The sequence below is a fragment of the Hyaena hyaena genome, unplaced genomic scaffold (genome assembly GCF_003009895.1).
Source record: "Hyaena hyaena isolate Hyena2069 unplaced genomic scaffold, ASM300989v1 scaffold_146, whole genome shotgun sequence".
NCBI classification, from domain to species: domain Eukaryota; kingdom Metazoa; phylum Chordata; class Mammalia; order Carnivora; family Hyaenidae; genus Hyaena; species Hyaena hyaena.
The window spans coordinates 2368012-2384301 of NW_024080778.1; the positions used below are offsets into that span (position 1 = coordinate 2368012).

Below are 16290 nucleotides of genomic sequence, written 5' to 3' on the forward strand. Positions count from 1 at the left end.
GAGCCAGAGATGCTGTAATCTGAAGTTGGGTGCAGGGAGCCAATGTCAGTCAGGTCAAGCCACACTCAAATGAGGGCGTCAACATCATTTAACAAAGTATTTGAAGAAGGGTGGTCAGGGTTGAGGGAACCCAGGAGGAGTGTTGAGGCCTCCAGAGACTAGCAACTTGGCATAGTGTTAGCCCTCCTGAGGGTGCTGGAAGGAGACGGTGTTTCTGAAGCTGGGTAAGAGGAGCTGAGCTGTGAGGAGGGGCTATGGCCAGAATCTCCTCATGCTCCCCCCAGTTGTAGGGGGATGGAGGCCAGAATCACAGAGCTGATGCAGGGTGCTGCTGGGCCAAGAGCCCCCCACACTTTCCCTGTTCTCTGCTTGCCTGCTTGTGTCGCCCACATCACAGAGGCAGGAGTGCAGCCCGCATGTCCCTGACACACAGATACACAGACACACACAGCGGACTAGGCGGGAAGGAGAATGGAGAACACGTAGGACAGAGCCCAGTTGGCAAAAAGCTTTATATTCAACTTTTTTTTTTTTTAACTATAATTTGAAAGCATTTCTAGTCTTGGGAATGGAAAAGAATTTATTGCTGCCATACTTTGGGTGTAAGAGCACCAGTTTTTGAAAAATGATAATTAATATGTTCATGTTTACTCAAGTGACCTGTCTGTCTTATTGATTCTTTTCCCCCTCCTAAGCAGTTTAAGTAAAAGAAAGACCAGTAATTTATGATGGTCCAGAGGAAGGAGGAGAAATCAGACTCTTTCCTGTTTCCAACTGTCTTCAAAAAAGCTTCCATACAAACAGACATTCAACACACAGCCTTCCCTGATAACTCTAGAATTACTGTCTATACTCTTGTTCGGCTACTCCATTGACTTAGGGAAAGTCAGAAATGCCTTTAGAGCTTTAGGGTAGATAAAGTGGCCGATAATAAAGCTTGGGTGGGACTGGGAGAGGAGACTTATTAATTACTGCTGCATGTAGGACAGTTTTACAGAGAAGAAGTTGAAAGGAGGGAGGCAGGAAGATGTTGTAATTCTGGGGTTAGTGGTTAGAATGCATACCAGGGCTCTGACTCTGGGCTGGGCAGTGAACACTGTTTGGAGAGATCTGGGGGAAGGGTGACTGGGAGTCAGGAGCACTTTCCTGCTCCTCACCTCATCTGTTGATCGGAACAGCCCTGCCACAGGAACCGAAGTTGTCTGTGGGCACTGGGCTAAGAAGCCGCACAGCAGGGTGAGAGGCAGGTTGTTTGTGCCACATCCGCATTTGCAACCCCGCGTCCTACAGGAATGAATCCAGGGGTCGGTGCTCATGCTTTTCCCATCACCAGGAGGAGCTAGCGGTTGCCATTTCCTTTCCCTGTCACAAGTCAGCACGTGCTCAGGAGAACCTTCTGCGTTCCTCCCCTCCCACCTGCTGGAAGGAAAGGGATCAGACTGTACTTGTTTCCATAGTGTGTTGGCTCCTGGACTAGAGGAAGGGGAGAGAACTTGCTTTACTGGGTTGTCCCTTTACGTAGACATGAAACATGGAAGGAATAGGTTTTGGGAGCTAGATCTGCATTTGGCTTGAGTCATAGTGAAGGTGGAAGGATTGACAGGAGGGGGACAGTAATGAGCAATATGTATTGAAATGCTTTCAGTAATAAATAAGTCTCTGTAACTGATGAATTGGACGGTCAGAGTTAGAGATGCAGCTAACAGAAGCCATCTGTGTGCGCACAGTAATTGAATCCAGGCGAAGCGGTGACTTTCTGGAATGAGTACGCAAAGAAAGAACTTCATAGGGCCCAGCAATGAACCTATTGCTCCAAGAGGACTACAACATGTCAGAAACAAGGGATTAGACCAAAATGGCCAAACAGAATATAAAACGACATACATATTTGATAACAACTTTGTAAAAAAAAATGTTTCTAGAGAGAGAAAAACTAGGAGATGGTGCAGAACAACCAAAATAGCTACATTAGGATAGTGCATTTGTGGGTGATGTTTCCCCCCCAAACTTCCTCAGTGTTTCATGATTTTTACTTAAAAGGGTCAAGAGGAAGATGAAATAGAAAAGGTTGGTGCCATGGTTGACAGGCTCTGAGGCTATGAAGGCAGCAGCGTCGGTATTTTTTTGTCAGGAGCAGTGGAGAGGTCAGGACCCTTTAGTTTTTATTTATTAAAAAAATTTTTGTTAACTGTTTACTTTTGAGAGAGACAGAGACAGTGTGAGCACAGGAGGGGCAGAGAGAGAAAGGGAGACACAGAATCTGAAGCAGGCTCCAGGCTCTGAGCTATCAGCACAGAGCCTGACATGGGGCTCAAATTCATGAACCATGAGATCATGACCTGAGCCAAGGTTGGGTGCTTGACCCACGGAGCCACCCAGGTACTCCAGGTCAGGACCCTTTAAAATAAGAAAGTGTGGGGCGCCTGGGTGGCTCAGTCAGTTGGGTGCCTGACTTCAGCGCAGGTCATGATCTCACGGTTGGTGGGTTTGAGCCCCGCGTCAGGCTCTGTGCTGACAGCTAGCTCAGAGCCTGGAGCCTGTTTCAGATTCTGTGTCTCCTTCTCTCTCTGACCCTCCCCTGCTCACACTGTCTCTCTCTCAGAAATAAAACATTAAAAAAAAAATTAAAACAAGAAAGTGCCTATTGGATTTGGCAGGAGTTTCGTACTCACTAAATAACAGCAGGAAGGAATTGGTTGAGTAAGTACATCCTGTTCTTTTCTTCCATCACCTGATACTTCACACTGTCCCCAGACTTCTCTTCTGAAGACAAAGATGTAGTCATGCCCTGTTGGAGTTGAAAGACCTATATTCCTTTTATCATACGTTTATCCTCTGATTAATCAGTGAATGTTCGTTTCTTCTCCTCTGACTAGATTGTAAGCTCCTGGGGGTAGGCCCAGTTTCACAGTTGTTACCTCAGAAAGGTATATCTAAAACAGTTTCTTTCCTGTCCCAAACTGGTTTCTTCCCTGCCTGCCCTGGCGGCTGTCTGGATGGGAGAGGGGGACCAGTTCATAGCTGCGCCTGGTGAAGAGGCCGTGAAGGCTGGTGTGTGCAGCTGTAGCGGAGAAGTGGAGCTGAGACCAGGGGACAGTGATTTACTGCACGTGGTAGAGGAGGGAGGGAACACAGTCCAGAGCCCTGAGGTGGGTAGTGGTGCTGTGCTCTCAGGACAGTGGAGGAGGCCTAGAGGCCTACAGGGAGGCCAGCAGGGGTGGAGACTCAGGTGCCCTAGCACCTGAGAATACTAGGAGGCAGTGGGGGAGACCATCTGGAGCTTAGGGGAGAGTTTTAGTCAGAGGATGCTGATTCAGGAGCCACTGACATGGAACTGTGTTCGGTGACCTCAGGCATGGGGGCCACGGGATGGGGAGAGGCCTGTCTTCACTACTGCCACGGTGCCACCCCATTCACTAGCATATGGGCTGTGTCTGTCAGACGAGGCCGTCAGTATCCTGGGGGAGAAATAAATGAAGTATGTGGAATGGATGGAAGAGTTTGGTGGAAGTTTTATTTTATGTGCAAGGGTGGGAACACGCACCTCAGCAGCAGTCTTCTGATTTTGCGATCTCTCCTCTTGCTCTACCCTCTCCCACATCAACCCTGCGTGGTCCTGTGGAGGCTCATTTTCTGTGAAACATGACTGGTTCAGTCACAGTCCCTGTTGGGTACACTGCACCCTTCCTAACCTGGCATTCAAAATTCTACCTAATAATCTTGTGCCAGGTTTTAGATCCATCTTTGACAAAATGAATGAATGTCTTCCCTTTGAAGTGACATACCCCAACGTGTCTCTGCTTTCCTGCCTTCACACTTTTGCTCCCACCAGTCAGCTTGGTTGCAGTGCTCTTTAGACTTCCCACCCACATTGCATTTGTCTATCAGAGGTTACTAAACAGCCTGCAGGCCAAATCTGGCCTGCTACCAGTCTTTGTAAGTAAAGTTTTATTGGAAAACAGCCATACTCACTGGTTACCCATTGTCTGTGGCTGTTTTCGCACCACTGTGACGGGGTTGGCATAAATGCAGCAGAATCCTCCATGGCCTGTGAAGCCTCAAATATTCACTCTGACTCTTTTTTTTTTTCCTTCCCATTTTAACTCTTTATGGAAAAAGTTTGCTTCTATGCATGGTGTCAGCAGCTTTGCAGTGTACTTTCTAGAAATCTAGATTATAGAATTCCTGATCTTTTTCCAGGAATGTGGGGACAGAGGGCTAGAAAGAGATGGAACTCATAAATGTAAATATTAAATTTTAGTCATCTTGTATATCATCTCCTATTTTCAAGCACAGTTAAAATCATGGACTTCTGTAAAACAGTCTTAAACTAAGCTCTAAAGAATTACAAGTAGAAAGGCAAATATTTGACACTAATTGTGGTGTGACAATAAGGAAATCATTGTCCTTTAGAAAATGAGGATGAGGATATGGGGCCATAATGAAAGTTGCTGTAAATATTAGTGGCCCCAGGTCCTTAATGGCCCATAAGTTTTTTTTTTTTTCATCCTTAATGAAAATTGATGAAGGAAAATGTAACAGTGATGCATTTGGGGTTGTGTTAGGTGGGACAGTATCCTCGGAATGTCAGCTTCCAGTAGGTCAGGTACTCCTATTATATCGTTCATCCAGGTAAGTTCTCTAGCAGAGAAACCAGATGGTAGCGATGAAAATACAGCTTGGAACTGACAGCTAAAGCCGTTTGTGTAATTTATCGATAAATAGTTAAAAGAGATTGAGTAGAAGTTTAGGAAAAACATGGTAATATTGGCAAGAAAAAATGGGCAGACAGATCAGATGTTCATCGGATTTCTGAGTGGAGTGGACGGTAAGGAAATAATTCTACCTGGAAGAAATTTTGGCAGTAAAGTCCTTCATATGCTGCTAATGCATTTTTACTGAGTCATCCATCTTAACTTTATCTGTTAAATGTCCAGTGTGGAGCTAGATTAATTCTTTTTGGAAAGAAAGCCTGCATAGATAAATTATAAGGATCTGTGAAATATGTGTCTTTGAGACCATTTATTTTATATATTTCCTTTTGCACATCCTGTCATATAAATAATCCTGCCAAATGGTGATTTTACAAAATCAGATTTGACCTGATTGAAGTTTAGGCATGTAGTAGTCATACCAGAGATGTATCACCCAGGGGCCCTATTCAAAGATAGATGCCTGTTCCTGATTAAGGAGGACAAAAGCTAATGAGCACAGTGCTAACACACCCTCCTCTTGGAAACACTATCTGGGAGTGGGGGTGTTTACTGGAGTGGACCTTGACTCAGCAGCACAAGCCAGGAGTATTTATTTATTTATTTATTTAAATTTTAAATTAAAATTTTTTTTAATGTTTATATTTGAGAGAGAGCAGGTGAGTGAGCAAATGCAAGTGGGGGAGGGGCAGAGAGAGACGGAGACAGAATCTGAAGCAGGCTCCAAGCTCTGAGCTGTCAGCACAGAGCCTGAAGTGGGTCTCAAACTCACATACCCTGAGCTGAAGTTGGACGCTCAACCGACTGAGCCACTCAGGTGCCCCAAATTTTTAATATTTTTAACGTTTACTTTTGAGAGAGGAAGTGTGTGTGTGTGTGTGTGTGCACGCACGTGTGCGTGCACGCATGCACCTGCCCACGTGCAGGTGGGGGAGGAGCAGAGGGAGAGAGAGACTCTCAAGTAGGCTCTGGGGTTGTGCACTGAGCCCATTGTGGGGCTTGATCTCATAAACTGTGAGATCATGACCTAAGCCAAAATCAAGAGTCAGAGGATTAGGGTGCCTGGGTGGCTTAGTCAGTTAAGCATCCGGCTCTTGGTTTCGGCTTAGGTCATGAGCTCATGGTTTCATGAGTTTGAGCCTAAAGTCAGGTCCTATTTTGGGATTCTCTCTTTCTCTCTCTCTCTCTCTCTCCCCCTCTCCCCCTCTTCCTCTCCCTCTCTCTCTCCCTCTCTATCTGCCTTTCCCCTACGTGCACTGTCTCAGTCTCTCTCAAAATAAATAAACTTAAAACCCCCTAAAAGGAGTCCAGTGTTTAACTGACTGAGCAACCCAGATGCCCCTCCTTGTAGTCACTTTAATAGTTTATTTGGATTAGAATGTAAACAAGGTCCACACATTGTATTTGCTTCATATGTCTCTTGTCATAATTTTTTACTTTGCTTTTTAACTTTTTATTTTGAAATAATTTTAGATGTTCAGAAAAATTACAAAAATAGTACCAGAAACTCCTGTATGTTCAGCCAGAACTCACAGTTACTAACATTATACCTTATTTGCTTTCTTGTTGTCTCTCTGAAAGTTGTTGACATGACGGGATGCCTCATTGCCCCTTAGTATGTCCACATGCCTTTCCTAAAAATTCCAGCTAACCTAGAATGCCTAACCATAGAATACTTGTCGAACTCTGGCAAAGAATATTAATGTAACACTGTCTAACCCGTATACTCCATTCAAATGCTGCCACTGTCCTAAGAAGGTCCCTTAGAGCAAAACCAACATGTTTTTTCGTTTCCACCTTTCCTTTCTGGTTCAGGACTCAGACTCTTTAGTCTACTTCAGTCTGGAAGGGTCATTTCGTCTTTATTGTGTCTTTTATGACCTTGATATTTTTAAGAGTACATATCATTTACTTGGAATGTCTGGCGTTTGGATTTATCTGCTGTTTCCTCATGATTAGATTCAGGTTACACATTTTTGTCAGAGATGCTATTGGAATCAGATGGGAGTTCCCAGTGCATCATATTTGGTGGCTCCCAATTTTGATTTGTCCTAAACTTTTTTAAAAATAGTTTACAGTTGTCTCTTGTTTAAGATCATGTTTGCCAGGTTTACTTACTAACTAAAAAGTATTTTGGGAGAGAGATTTTGAAACTATAAGTATCCTATTATGAAACTTTTACCCACTAGTTGTAGCATGTCAAAAATACTGCCAAATGGTGAGTTTTCTAATTGTCATTCTTCCTATGTTTGTCAACTTTCTGCTATAAGGTAGAGTTTTCCCTTCTGTCCCATTGGTTTATTCATTTAGTTGTTTTTTTTTTTTAATATTTTTATTTATTTCTAGGAGAGAGAGAGAGACAGCGTGAGCAGGGGAGGGTCAGAGAGAGAGGGAGACACAGACTCTGAAACAGGCTCCAGGCTCTGTGCTGGCAGTCAGCACAGAGCCTGACGCGGGGCTCGAACCCACGAACCGCGAGATCATGACCTTAGTGAAAGTTGGACACTTAACTGACTAAGCCTCCCAGGCACCCCTCATTTAGTTTATTCTTAAAATTTTTTTAGTGTTTATTTATTTTTGAGGGGGGGGAACCAGTGGGGGAGGGGCAGAGAGAGAGGGAGATACAGAATCCGAAGCAGAGAGAGAGAGAGAGAGAGAGAGGACAAGTGGGGAGGGGCAGAGAGAGAGAGGGAGACACAGAATCGAAATTAGGGTTCAGGCTCTGAGTTGTCAGCACACAGCCTGATACTGGGCTTGAGTTCATGAACAGCGAGATCATGACCTGAGCCGAAGCCAGATGCTTAAACAGCTGAGCTTCCCAGGTACCTCTCATCTATTTTATTCTTTATGGATTCACACATGGCTATTTTACTCAGTAGGTTACAATTCATTACTATTATTATTAATGTTGGTAACTTGTCCTGGGTTGGGCCATTGGGGTTAGTCCTTGGGTCATCCTGGTTGCTATATCTGTTTGATATGTCCTCCTCTTTTTCTGAGCAGTTCTTTTCTTTATGACATACAAGATGTTCCAGTCATGGTGTACTTTCCTTGCCCTAGCCCTAGAATGAGTTGTTTTGCCAGTGGTATTTAGAATAGAAAAATTGTGCTTTTGTTTTACTCATTGTCCTTGGGTAGTGGTTGCTTGCAGGACCTTTCATTGGACAGAACTAAGAGGTGTGCATGTGTATATGCATACACACATGTATATACCAATACACACACATTTATAGATGAAGACCAGGAGCTTATGCTGATACTTTCAGTCCTAATCCAGTACCACATAGTCTATTCTAGCCTTTCTCTTTTCTGTATATATGCCTTCCATCTCCTGCAGTTTTTTTAAATTTATTTTTGAGAGAAGGCACAAGTGGAGGAGGGGCAGAAAGAAAGAGAGAAGGAGACAGAGGTTCCAAAGCAGGCTCCAGGCTGACAGCAGCGAGCCTGATGCAGGGCTGGAACCCACGAACAGTGAGATCATGATCTGAGCCAAAGTCAGACTCTCATCTGACTGAGCCACCCAGGCACTGCCATCTCCTGTGGCTGAAAATCCTGGCTCCCATTATCCTCACTATATTTATGTATTTGCTCTACCTTGTTGTATGTAAGCAGTCTCCCAAACAGATGGGCAGTCTCCTGGGCCCTGGTGCTGCAGTTTTGTGCTGGCCCAGAATCCTCCCTGTTTCCAGAGGTGTGAGTCTGGAGTCTGTCCCCCAACCCCTGTCAGTGCAATGACTCCTCTTGGCCCAGGAGGAGGATTCACGGATGCTTACTAAGTGTGTTTGTTGTGATCGAGCTGATAAAGAATGGGCAGCATACAGGGAAGAGAGGAGAGAGCTGAGTGAGTGACCAGACTTAGGCCAGAATTAGAGTGGTAAGGTCAGGCAGTAATCTGTTAAATAGGGACTTATATACACTCTTCATTTGTTCTTTTGTGAAGGACTGGAGTATATATAATAGAGTCAAGAGGTAAAATTGCTTCTTGCTCCCAGAGTTGGAGGAATCCTGAAGTTCTACTTAATGGTCAAAAGGTGTGTCTGGGGGTCTTTTTATATCCATATATAAAACAAAATTTGAAGTCAGTTTAGGATAGAAAACCTTTCAGGTTTGTACCCCTCTTCCCATCTCCGTAAGGCACAATAATTTTAAATGCTCATGTATTTATATCAAGACTTTCTTATTCTTTTACCTTATATCAGCTATTTCATGGGTGCAAACCAGCCTTCTTTATATATAGAAGGTAACCTGACAACTTCAAAGCATAACAATAATGTTATAAATCTTGGACTATCACAGGATTTGTGTGATAATCCGAAGAAAACCCCCTACCCCCAAAGAAAACCCAAACCCCTGGTGAGGTAGGGTGCCACAAATTTCCCCCTGGGGCCTTTTGTCATCATGATAGACGACAGTAAGAATTGAGAACAGGTTGTGGAGGACATTGTACTCTTTGACTTACAGTTGTCACGAGAGAGAAAGATATTTTCTCTGTCAGGCTTGGATCAACATGGCTTGATGCTCTGCCACATGTTGTGAGAGCAATAAAATACAGAGCTTCTCTAACTAGGTTCACCACTCAGTTCTGTGAAATTTCTCTGTGACCCCAAAGAACCATGCTTTCTAAGAACACCTCCTGGTAGCAAGCCCCATGCAGGAGTAAAACCAGGGTTGTAAGCAGAATTAGTCTAGGTGTTTTCATCGCTTGGGTAATAGCAATGGCTCTTGGGAGGGATAGTGCTGTTGCTAAAAACTGTAATCCAAAATCCAGACCTGGCATCACAAAGCAACATAGGGTTCCAGTCAAGCAAAGTGATCAGTGCATATGAGCACATTTGGATAGTAACTTTTTTAACCATAAATTTCTCTACCTGCCTGTCTCCTTTTAATAATGCAGTGACTTAGGTCCTATGGAGGGATTGACCTGGTGGGTAATTAAGGCACAGGCCAAGAAATTATATCCCTTGTAAGCAGCTGAAGCAGGATGTTGGGACTAGAAAGTCTGGTGGGTATTCTCATTTCCCATGAATGCAGAAAGCAATTGTTGTAAATCCATGACCACTCTATTACACATCCTCAGGCCTATAAGATCTGTAAAGTAAAAACATAGCAGAAGTAGAGGTGAAGTTGCCTTGGAGTAGTCAAAGCAGTATATGTTTTTCACCAGTCTCTGATTTTGGGCACATATGTTTGTTTAATCCTAAGCATCAAGCTTCAGGAAGAATTGCGTGTCCTTTGGAAGGTAATCTGTCAGAAATGTACTATTCTTGACTCTGGAAATTCTCTTTTCAGATGCTGTCTTTGCATTTCAATTACGCAACCCCGTGCACAATGGACATGCTTTGTTAATGCAGGATACCCATAAACAGCTTCTAGAGAGGGGCTATCGGCGCCCTGTCCTTCTCCTTCACCCTCTTGGTGGTTGGACCAAGGATGATGATGTTCCTTTGATGTGGCGTATGAAGCAGCATGCTGCAGTGCTGGAGGAAGGAGTCCTGAATCCAGAAACAACAGTGGTGGCCATCTTCCCGTCTCCCATGATGTATGCTGGGCCAACTGAGGTAGACTGCTTTTAAGATTTGCATTACAGCACAGTTGAAACCACGTTTACTAACACAGCTAGGGTGGGTTTTTCTCTGATCTGTATGTCTGCTCCAAACATTGCCTGGAGTGCTCTCATGCTCTGTCGGGAATGTTCTTTAGAGGTGGCCCCAGAAAGGCAGCCTTCTTGTGAACAGGAAGACAGAGGGAGGCTTCTCTTGCTCTTACTGTGGCTCTTGGTCTCAGTTTTGTGAAGGAGGGAACATTCCGTGTGGATAGATGGCTCGGTGAGCTTAGGAAGGTATGACAGAAATACCCCTTAAAACTGTTGACTAGGTTACAGACGGGGCTCTGATAATACCCATCTTAGCCCTTTAACAAAGGTACTGTCATTCTTCCCCAGAAACAGATTTGGTCTGATTTTTGCAGCCTCTGAATTTTGGAAGAGCCACAGGTATATTAGTGGGAAGATAAGCATGATACCTTTTAAAAAAATACTCAGAAGACATTCTTCATCTGTTTATAATGGACTGGAGCAGAAGAGAGGAAGTAAAATTACTTGTTTTTTTAAAAAAATCTCTTTATTTATTTTATTTATTTATTTTGGGGTGGAGGGGAGAGCATGAGCCCGGGAGGAGCAGAGAGAGAGAGGGAGACACAGAATCCCAACCAAGCTCTGTACTTTCAGTGTAGAGCCTGATGCAGGACTTAAACTCACAAACCATGAGATCATGACCTGAGCTGAAACCAAGAATTGGATGCTTAACAGACTGAGCCACCCAGGCACCCAAAATTACTTCTTGATATTGGGTGGGGGAGATTTCTAGAGTTCTCTTTAGTGGGCAAAAATAATGTTTTGAGACCTTTTTATGACCATACATATAGAAGAGGACTTAATCAGGTTTTTGCTTCAAGGCAGAATAGGTATTCAGAAACTATTTGTTGAATGGATGAATAAGTCAATGAATGATCTAAAAAAACAGCTTCTTGCTGAATTTTCAAGTTAAATAATGGGATCCACATTATTGTTGCACTGTTTTTCAGCCCTTGAAAGGAGATCAATTTATTCATATTTATTTGGGAGGCAGGCCCTTTTTAAAAAGATCTAAATAATTTGTGTCTAGTCTGTGATGTCTTCCTCCAAAAAAGTTTAGGAAATCCAAGCTTGTTTGGCTATTCTTTAGGCTCAAGCCTAAAAATTTTCATTGGCGCTTAGGTGTGGGGTTGTACACTTACTGTCTCTTTATCCAAGAAAAGCTGGCAAAGAAAAAACAATCGTAACAAAAAAGCAGAAAGATTAAAATGTATTTGACTCTCTTCTTAGATCCAAGGTAAAAAATGCATTGGAACTTAAGTAGCTAAAACTCCTCATATTCTTCTCTCTTTGTTGGTATCAAACATTCATGAAAATAGGGCAGGGATCACCCTTTTAAGTTTCTTAGAGACCACCGTGGCCTTTAGTTCTTATATCTCAAAGAGTGACTAAATTGTTTTGGAGAAAAAGTAACAAATTTTGTTCCAGTAGTTCCCCAGCCATTCCTTTGGTGCTGTCTTCATCATCATTTAAAATTTTTTTTTAATGTTTTATTTATTTATTTTTTTTGGAGAGAGAGAGAGAGAGCATGAGCAGGGGAGCATCAGAAAGAGAGGGAGACACAGAATCTGAAACGGGTTCCAGGCTCTGAGCTGTCAGTACAGAGCCCGACGTGGGGCTTGAACCCGCGAACCGTGAGATCATGACCTGAGCCAAAGTCGGATGCTTAACCAACTGAGCCACCCAGGTGGCTTCATCATTTTAAAGGACTCATTTGGTCTGAAATTCTGCAGAGCTGAGGATGAATGGTTTTAAAAATGGGAATGACCCAAGTGACTTCAGCGTCAGGAATAGGTTACCTGGGAAAGGGAAGGAAAGGATTTACCTTCCCTTTTCAGCATATATTTTGTCCTCTTTGTGTTTCGTTTCTTCCTCCCTATATCAAAGAGGAAGAGAGGTGACATTTTAAATAAACCAAAAATTGTTTTTAGAAAGGTGAGGCCGAGAGGATAAATAGTAAAAAGGGCCAGCTGTGGTAAAAACATTATGCTTTCTTGAGAAAACACGACAGAGGATGGAAGCAAGCTGTTTTATCTATATCGGAAAAGTTTTTATGTCTTCTGATTTCAGAACCAGTGTGTTTCTTAAGGAAGCTTCAAAGGTGAAGGTATGTAGAGGTACATTTGGGGTCCTTTGCAAGCATAGCTAACACATTGGTGAGCTGGCTGCAGCAGGTCCTTCCTTGGCCTCAGATTTGACTCCTGTTGCTACCCACTGGGGCGCAGCCTGGTGAAGACAGTACAAACCTGCTGTCAAGTGGTCCCGGCCTGGTTGTTTGACGCCAGTTGGTTTGTAATCTCAGTTTAGGCTTCTTTAGACTTCTCTGGGTTAGGTTTAAATGTGCAATAAATGATTATTTAACTGGTGCGCAAGGAGGTTGGACTAAATGTTCTTCAAAGGGTCTGTTCCAGGTCATTTTCTAGTTTGTCTTATTTTCTTTTAACCTCATATTTAAGTGTAACGTACATAGGAAACAGTACATGTTTCATAGATGTACGGTTCAATGAATTTCTCCCATTTGAATAGTCATACAGCCAGCATCCAGACTAAACAACAGAGACTGTTAATCTGCACCCTAGAAGCTGTCCTTCCTGTCCTTCTCTTCCCTTCCTGTTTCCCTCAGTGGTCACCACTGCCCTCACTTCTTACATGGTTGGTCCAATTTGCTTGTGCCAAAGTGTAGACACTCTGGGAAGCAGACTCTGAGGACAGCGTTAGAGCTCTGGAAATTTATGGAGGGAGAGCCCTTGGGATCAATGCTCGTGGATGAGGAGAGAGGGGAAGACAGTGGGGTTGGGCAGAGGGAAAGGTTGAGCTGTGATTCAGTCAGAGGGGAAGCCTCATTTGACCCTGTGCGGTCCCGGAAAGGCCCTCAGAGATGTTTCATGTTGCATAAGAAATAAGCATTATGTCCCCATGTTGACCAATGATTGGCTGCCCAGAGAAGGGGCATACCCTTTGGCACTGCCGCTCTTCTGCGGAGACAGTTTCTGAAGAGGGCTGACAGCTGCTGGGTGTATGCTGGCTGTTCTCCCAGCCAGCTAGGAAGCTAGGGAAGAGTTCTCTTTTCCTGGGGGGACCCAAGTGTTGCATCACAGCATCCAATCCAGCCTTTCTGTAACTGAAATCATTCAGTATATACTGTTTTGTGTCTGGCTTCTTTCATTTATATTGTGTTTCTGAAACTCCGCCTTCTCGGTGTGTGTGGTTATTCTTAGTACTGTCGTGTTCATTGTGTGACTACATCCAATTCTGTTGGTGGGCGTTTGGGCAGTCTCTGATGTTTGCTATTAAGAATAATGCTGGAGGTGGCTCGGTTAATTAAGCATCTGACTCTTGATTTTGGCTCAGGTCATGATCTCCCGGTTCATGAGTTTGAGCCCTGAATTGGACTGTGCTCTGACTGTGTGGAACTTGCTTGGGGTTCTCTGTCTCCCTCTCTCTCTGCCCCTGCTGCCCCCTGCTCTCTCTCAAAAATAAACAAACATATTAAAAAAAAAAAAAAACAGTGCTAGTATGAGGATTTTAAGTGCATACCTTTTCGTGAACATTTGTGTTGGTATATTCCTAGGAGTAGCATTGGTGGGCCATGGGGTATGCATTTGTTCAGGTCTAGCAAATGCTGTCCATCAGTTTTCTATTGTGGTTGTACCATTTTACTCTCCCAAGGGAGAAGGTAATTTATTTCCTCACTTATATGTGATTATCTCTTCCATTTTAGACAGTTTGTTCTTTAGTCTATTTAGCTGCACATTCTATAATACTTTATTATTTCTTAGCCAACCTCAAAAATGTTTTCATTGAACCAGTTTCACTGAAGAGGAAATGGAGAAGTGCTAAATGAGTTGTATTTATATATAGTGATTGAGAAATAGAATATAAGCATACCTCACTTTCATTGAGTTTTCACTGTATTTGCCTGGCAACGTTTCAGGAGTTTTACGTATAGTAGCTAACTTACTCTTTCCAGTAACACTAACAGGGTAGGTATGATTATTCCTAGTTTACAGATGAGGAAACTGAGGTAGAGCTGTTAATAAACTTGTTCTAGATCACAGAGTAGTCTGTAAATAGTCTGGGTCCAGGGCCATGCACTGTAACTTCCACAGAATGGTTTTTTTGTTTTTTTTTAGTTTTGTGGTATAGTATTAAAATATAATTTTTTTTAATGTTTATTTTAAGAAAAAGAGAGAGAAAATCGTAAGCAGGCTCCATGCAGGGTTTGAGCTAATGAACCACAAGATCATGACCTGAGCTGAAACCAAGAGCTGGATGCTTAATGGACTGCACCACCCAGGCACCCCTAAATATGTTTTAAAATAAGTGGCCACATATGTTTGGAAAACAGATTGGAAATAAATACTTAAATTACCCTATAGGAGTTTCAAAACAGTGAAGTCAGATGGCCCTGGTTGGCATTCATTGGAAGAACTTCTGCACAGTGCCTTTCAAACTTGTTTTTTTGTTCATCACAGCCTAGAATTGTGGGTTGTGAGATTTTTTTGTTCATCTGTATTCTTGCTCTTTGTATTCTCATGATGCCTGACTCATAGTATTCGTAATATCTGCCTATCTTTTTGTTCTTGTTATGAGGGGTGGGTAGGATAATGTAAATCATTTAACACATTGCCTAGTTGGTGACAGCATATGGTGATATATCAATTGTCTTTACTAAAAACAATAACAAACCTCTTTGCCGCAAGCTCTCAACACCTCTAGGATTCTGTCCCCACATCAAGGGAGCGGCCTACACCTCAGGGCTCTTGTCAACCTGTGTCAAGTCCTAGAATGTCGGCTTTGGCAGAGAGCCTGGGGTGACCTCCTCCTGAACAGACTTCATGTCCTTTGGTGTTTGAGATAATATATAAAGAACATGAAAATAAATAATAGACAATGAAAATAGCCACTTTTTGAATGTCTGGGTATGTGTCTGTCACACACCAAATAGATTGTTTTACCTATGTTATATAACCTTATCCCTACAACAACTCAGACAGCTTTGTTCCCATTTTACAGATGAGGTTACTGAAGCTCAGAGAGGCCTAGTAGCAATAGTGGTCTATCAGAGCTGGACAGTTAAAGTGATAAAAGCAGATTTTATTCAGGAACTGTTGGAATAGGGGAAAGAGTTCAGTATAGAACTATGCTCTGAATACTGATAGATAAGTGGTACTGACAGCCAAGGGGCAGAGTGGGTGATAGTGGGGAAAGGGGTGGGGAGGTGGTTGGGAGCGGGGTGGTCAGTGGATAGAAAATTACCAAGGGAACCATCAGAAGTTATGAGCAGGGGATGATTCCAGTTAAGCAGATGTCGCAGGATTCTTGCTGAAAGCAGTCCAGCTGATGAGAGATCACTTGGTTGGGGTGCGGGTGAGGAAGAAGAATTTGATCATGTGTTGGTGGTGAGTTTTCACTGACCTGACGTAGCAAGATTTTGCTAACGCTGGGTGACGGGCTGTATAAGGAGGGACACTGAAGGTCGAGGCTTCGAGGGCTTAGAGGGGCCTCACTAGGGTTAGGTCAAAAAGCGAGTCAGGTCTTTCACCAGCATGACTGCAGAGTGGTGCTGAAACTCTGGGCTGCTGTGTATTCTCCAGAGCTCCTTGCTGCCTGGAAATCTCTGAGGGGCCTGTGCTTTGCTGATGGGTGCCCGCTCAGAGGTCTCAGGTTTTCTAGAAGAGTGTAAAAGAACCTTAAAGTTGTATCTGCCTTATAGATCTCTATCTGGAGTATTAGTTATAAGCTAAGAGGTGTGTTTCTTGTCAGGAAGCACTGATCTGGTACCTGAGCAAAAGGCAGTTTTTTGACTTCTGAACTTTAAAGAGCAAACGAGAAGTTCCAGTCAACACCTTTGAAGTTTAAACCCCTTAAATGTTTTACTGTCTTTGACCTGGCAGGATATAAACTGTTACACTGAGTGGCTTAGGAAAACTATCCATTTCTTTT

At 43.2% G+C, this 16290-nt stretch overlaps 1 protein-coding gene across 1 annotated transcript in view; it reads left to right on the forward strand.

The window, feature by feature from the left end:
- Positions 1 to 16290, forward strand: part of PAPSS1 (3'-phosphoadenosine 5'-phosphosulfate synthase 1) — a 99381-nt gene that overhangs the window by 57102 nt on the left and 25989 nt on the right. Inside the window, exon 10 of the mRNA XM_039238788.1 lies at positions 10002 to 10270. Within this exon, the coding sequence (XP_039094719.1) occupies positions 10002 to 10270 (269 nt within the window). The remainder of the gene's footprint in view (positions 1 to 10001; positions 10271 to 16290) is intronic.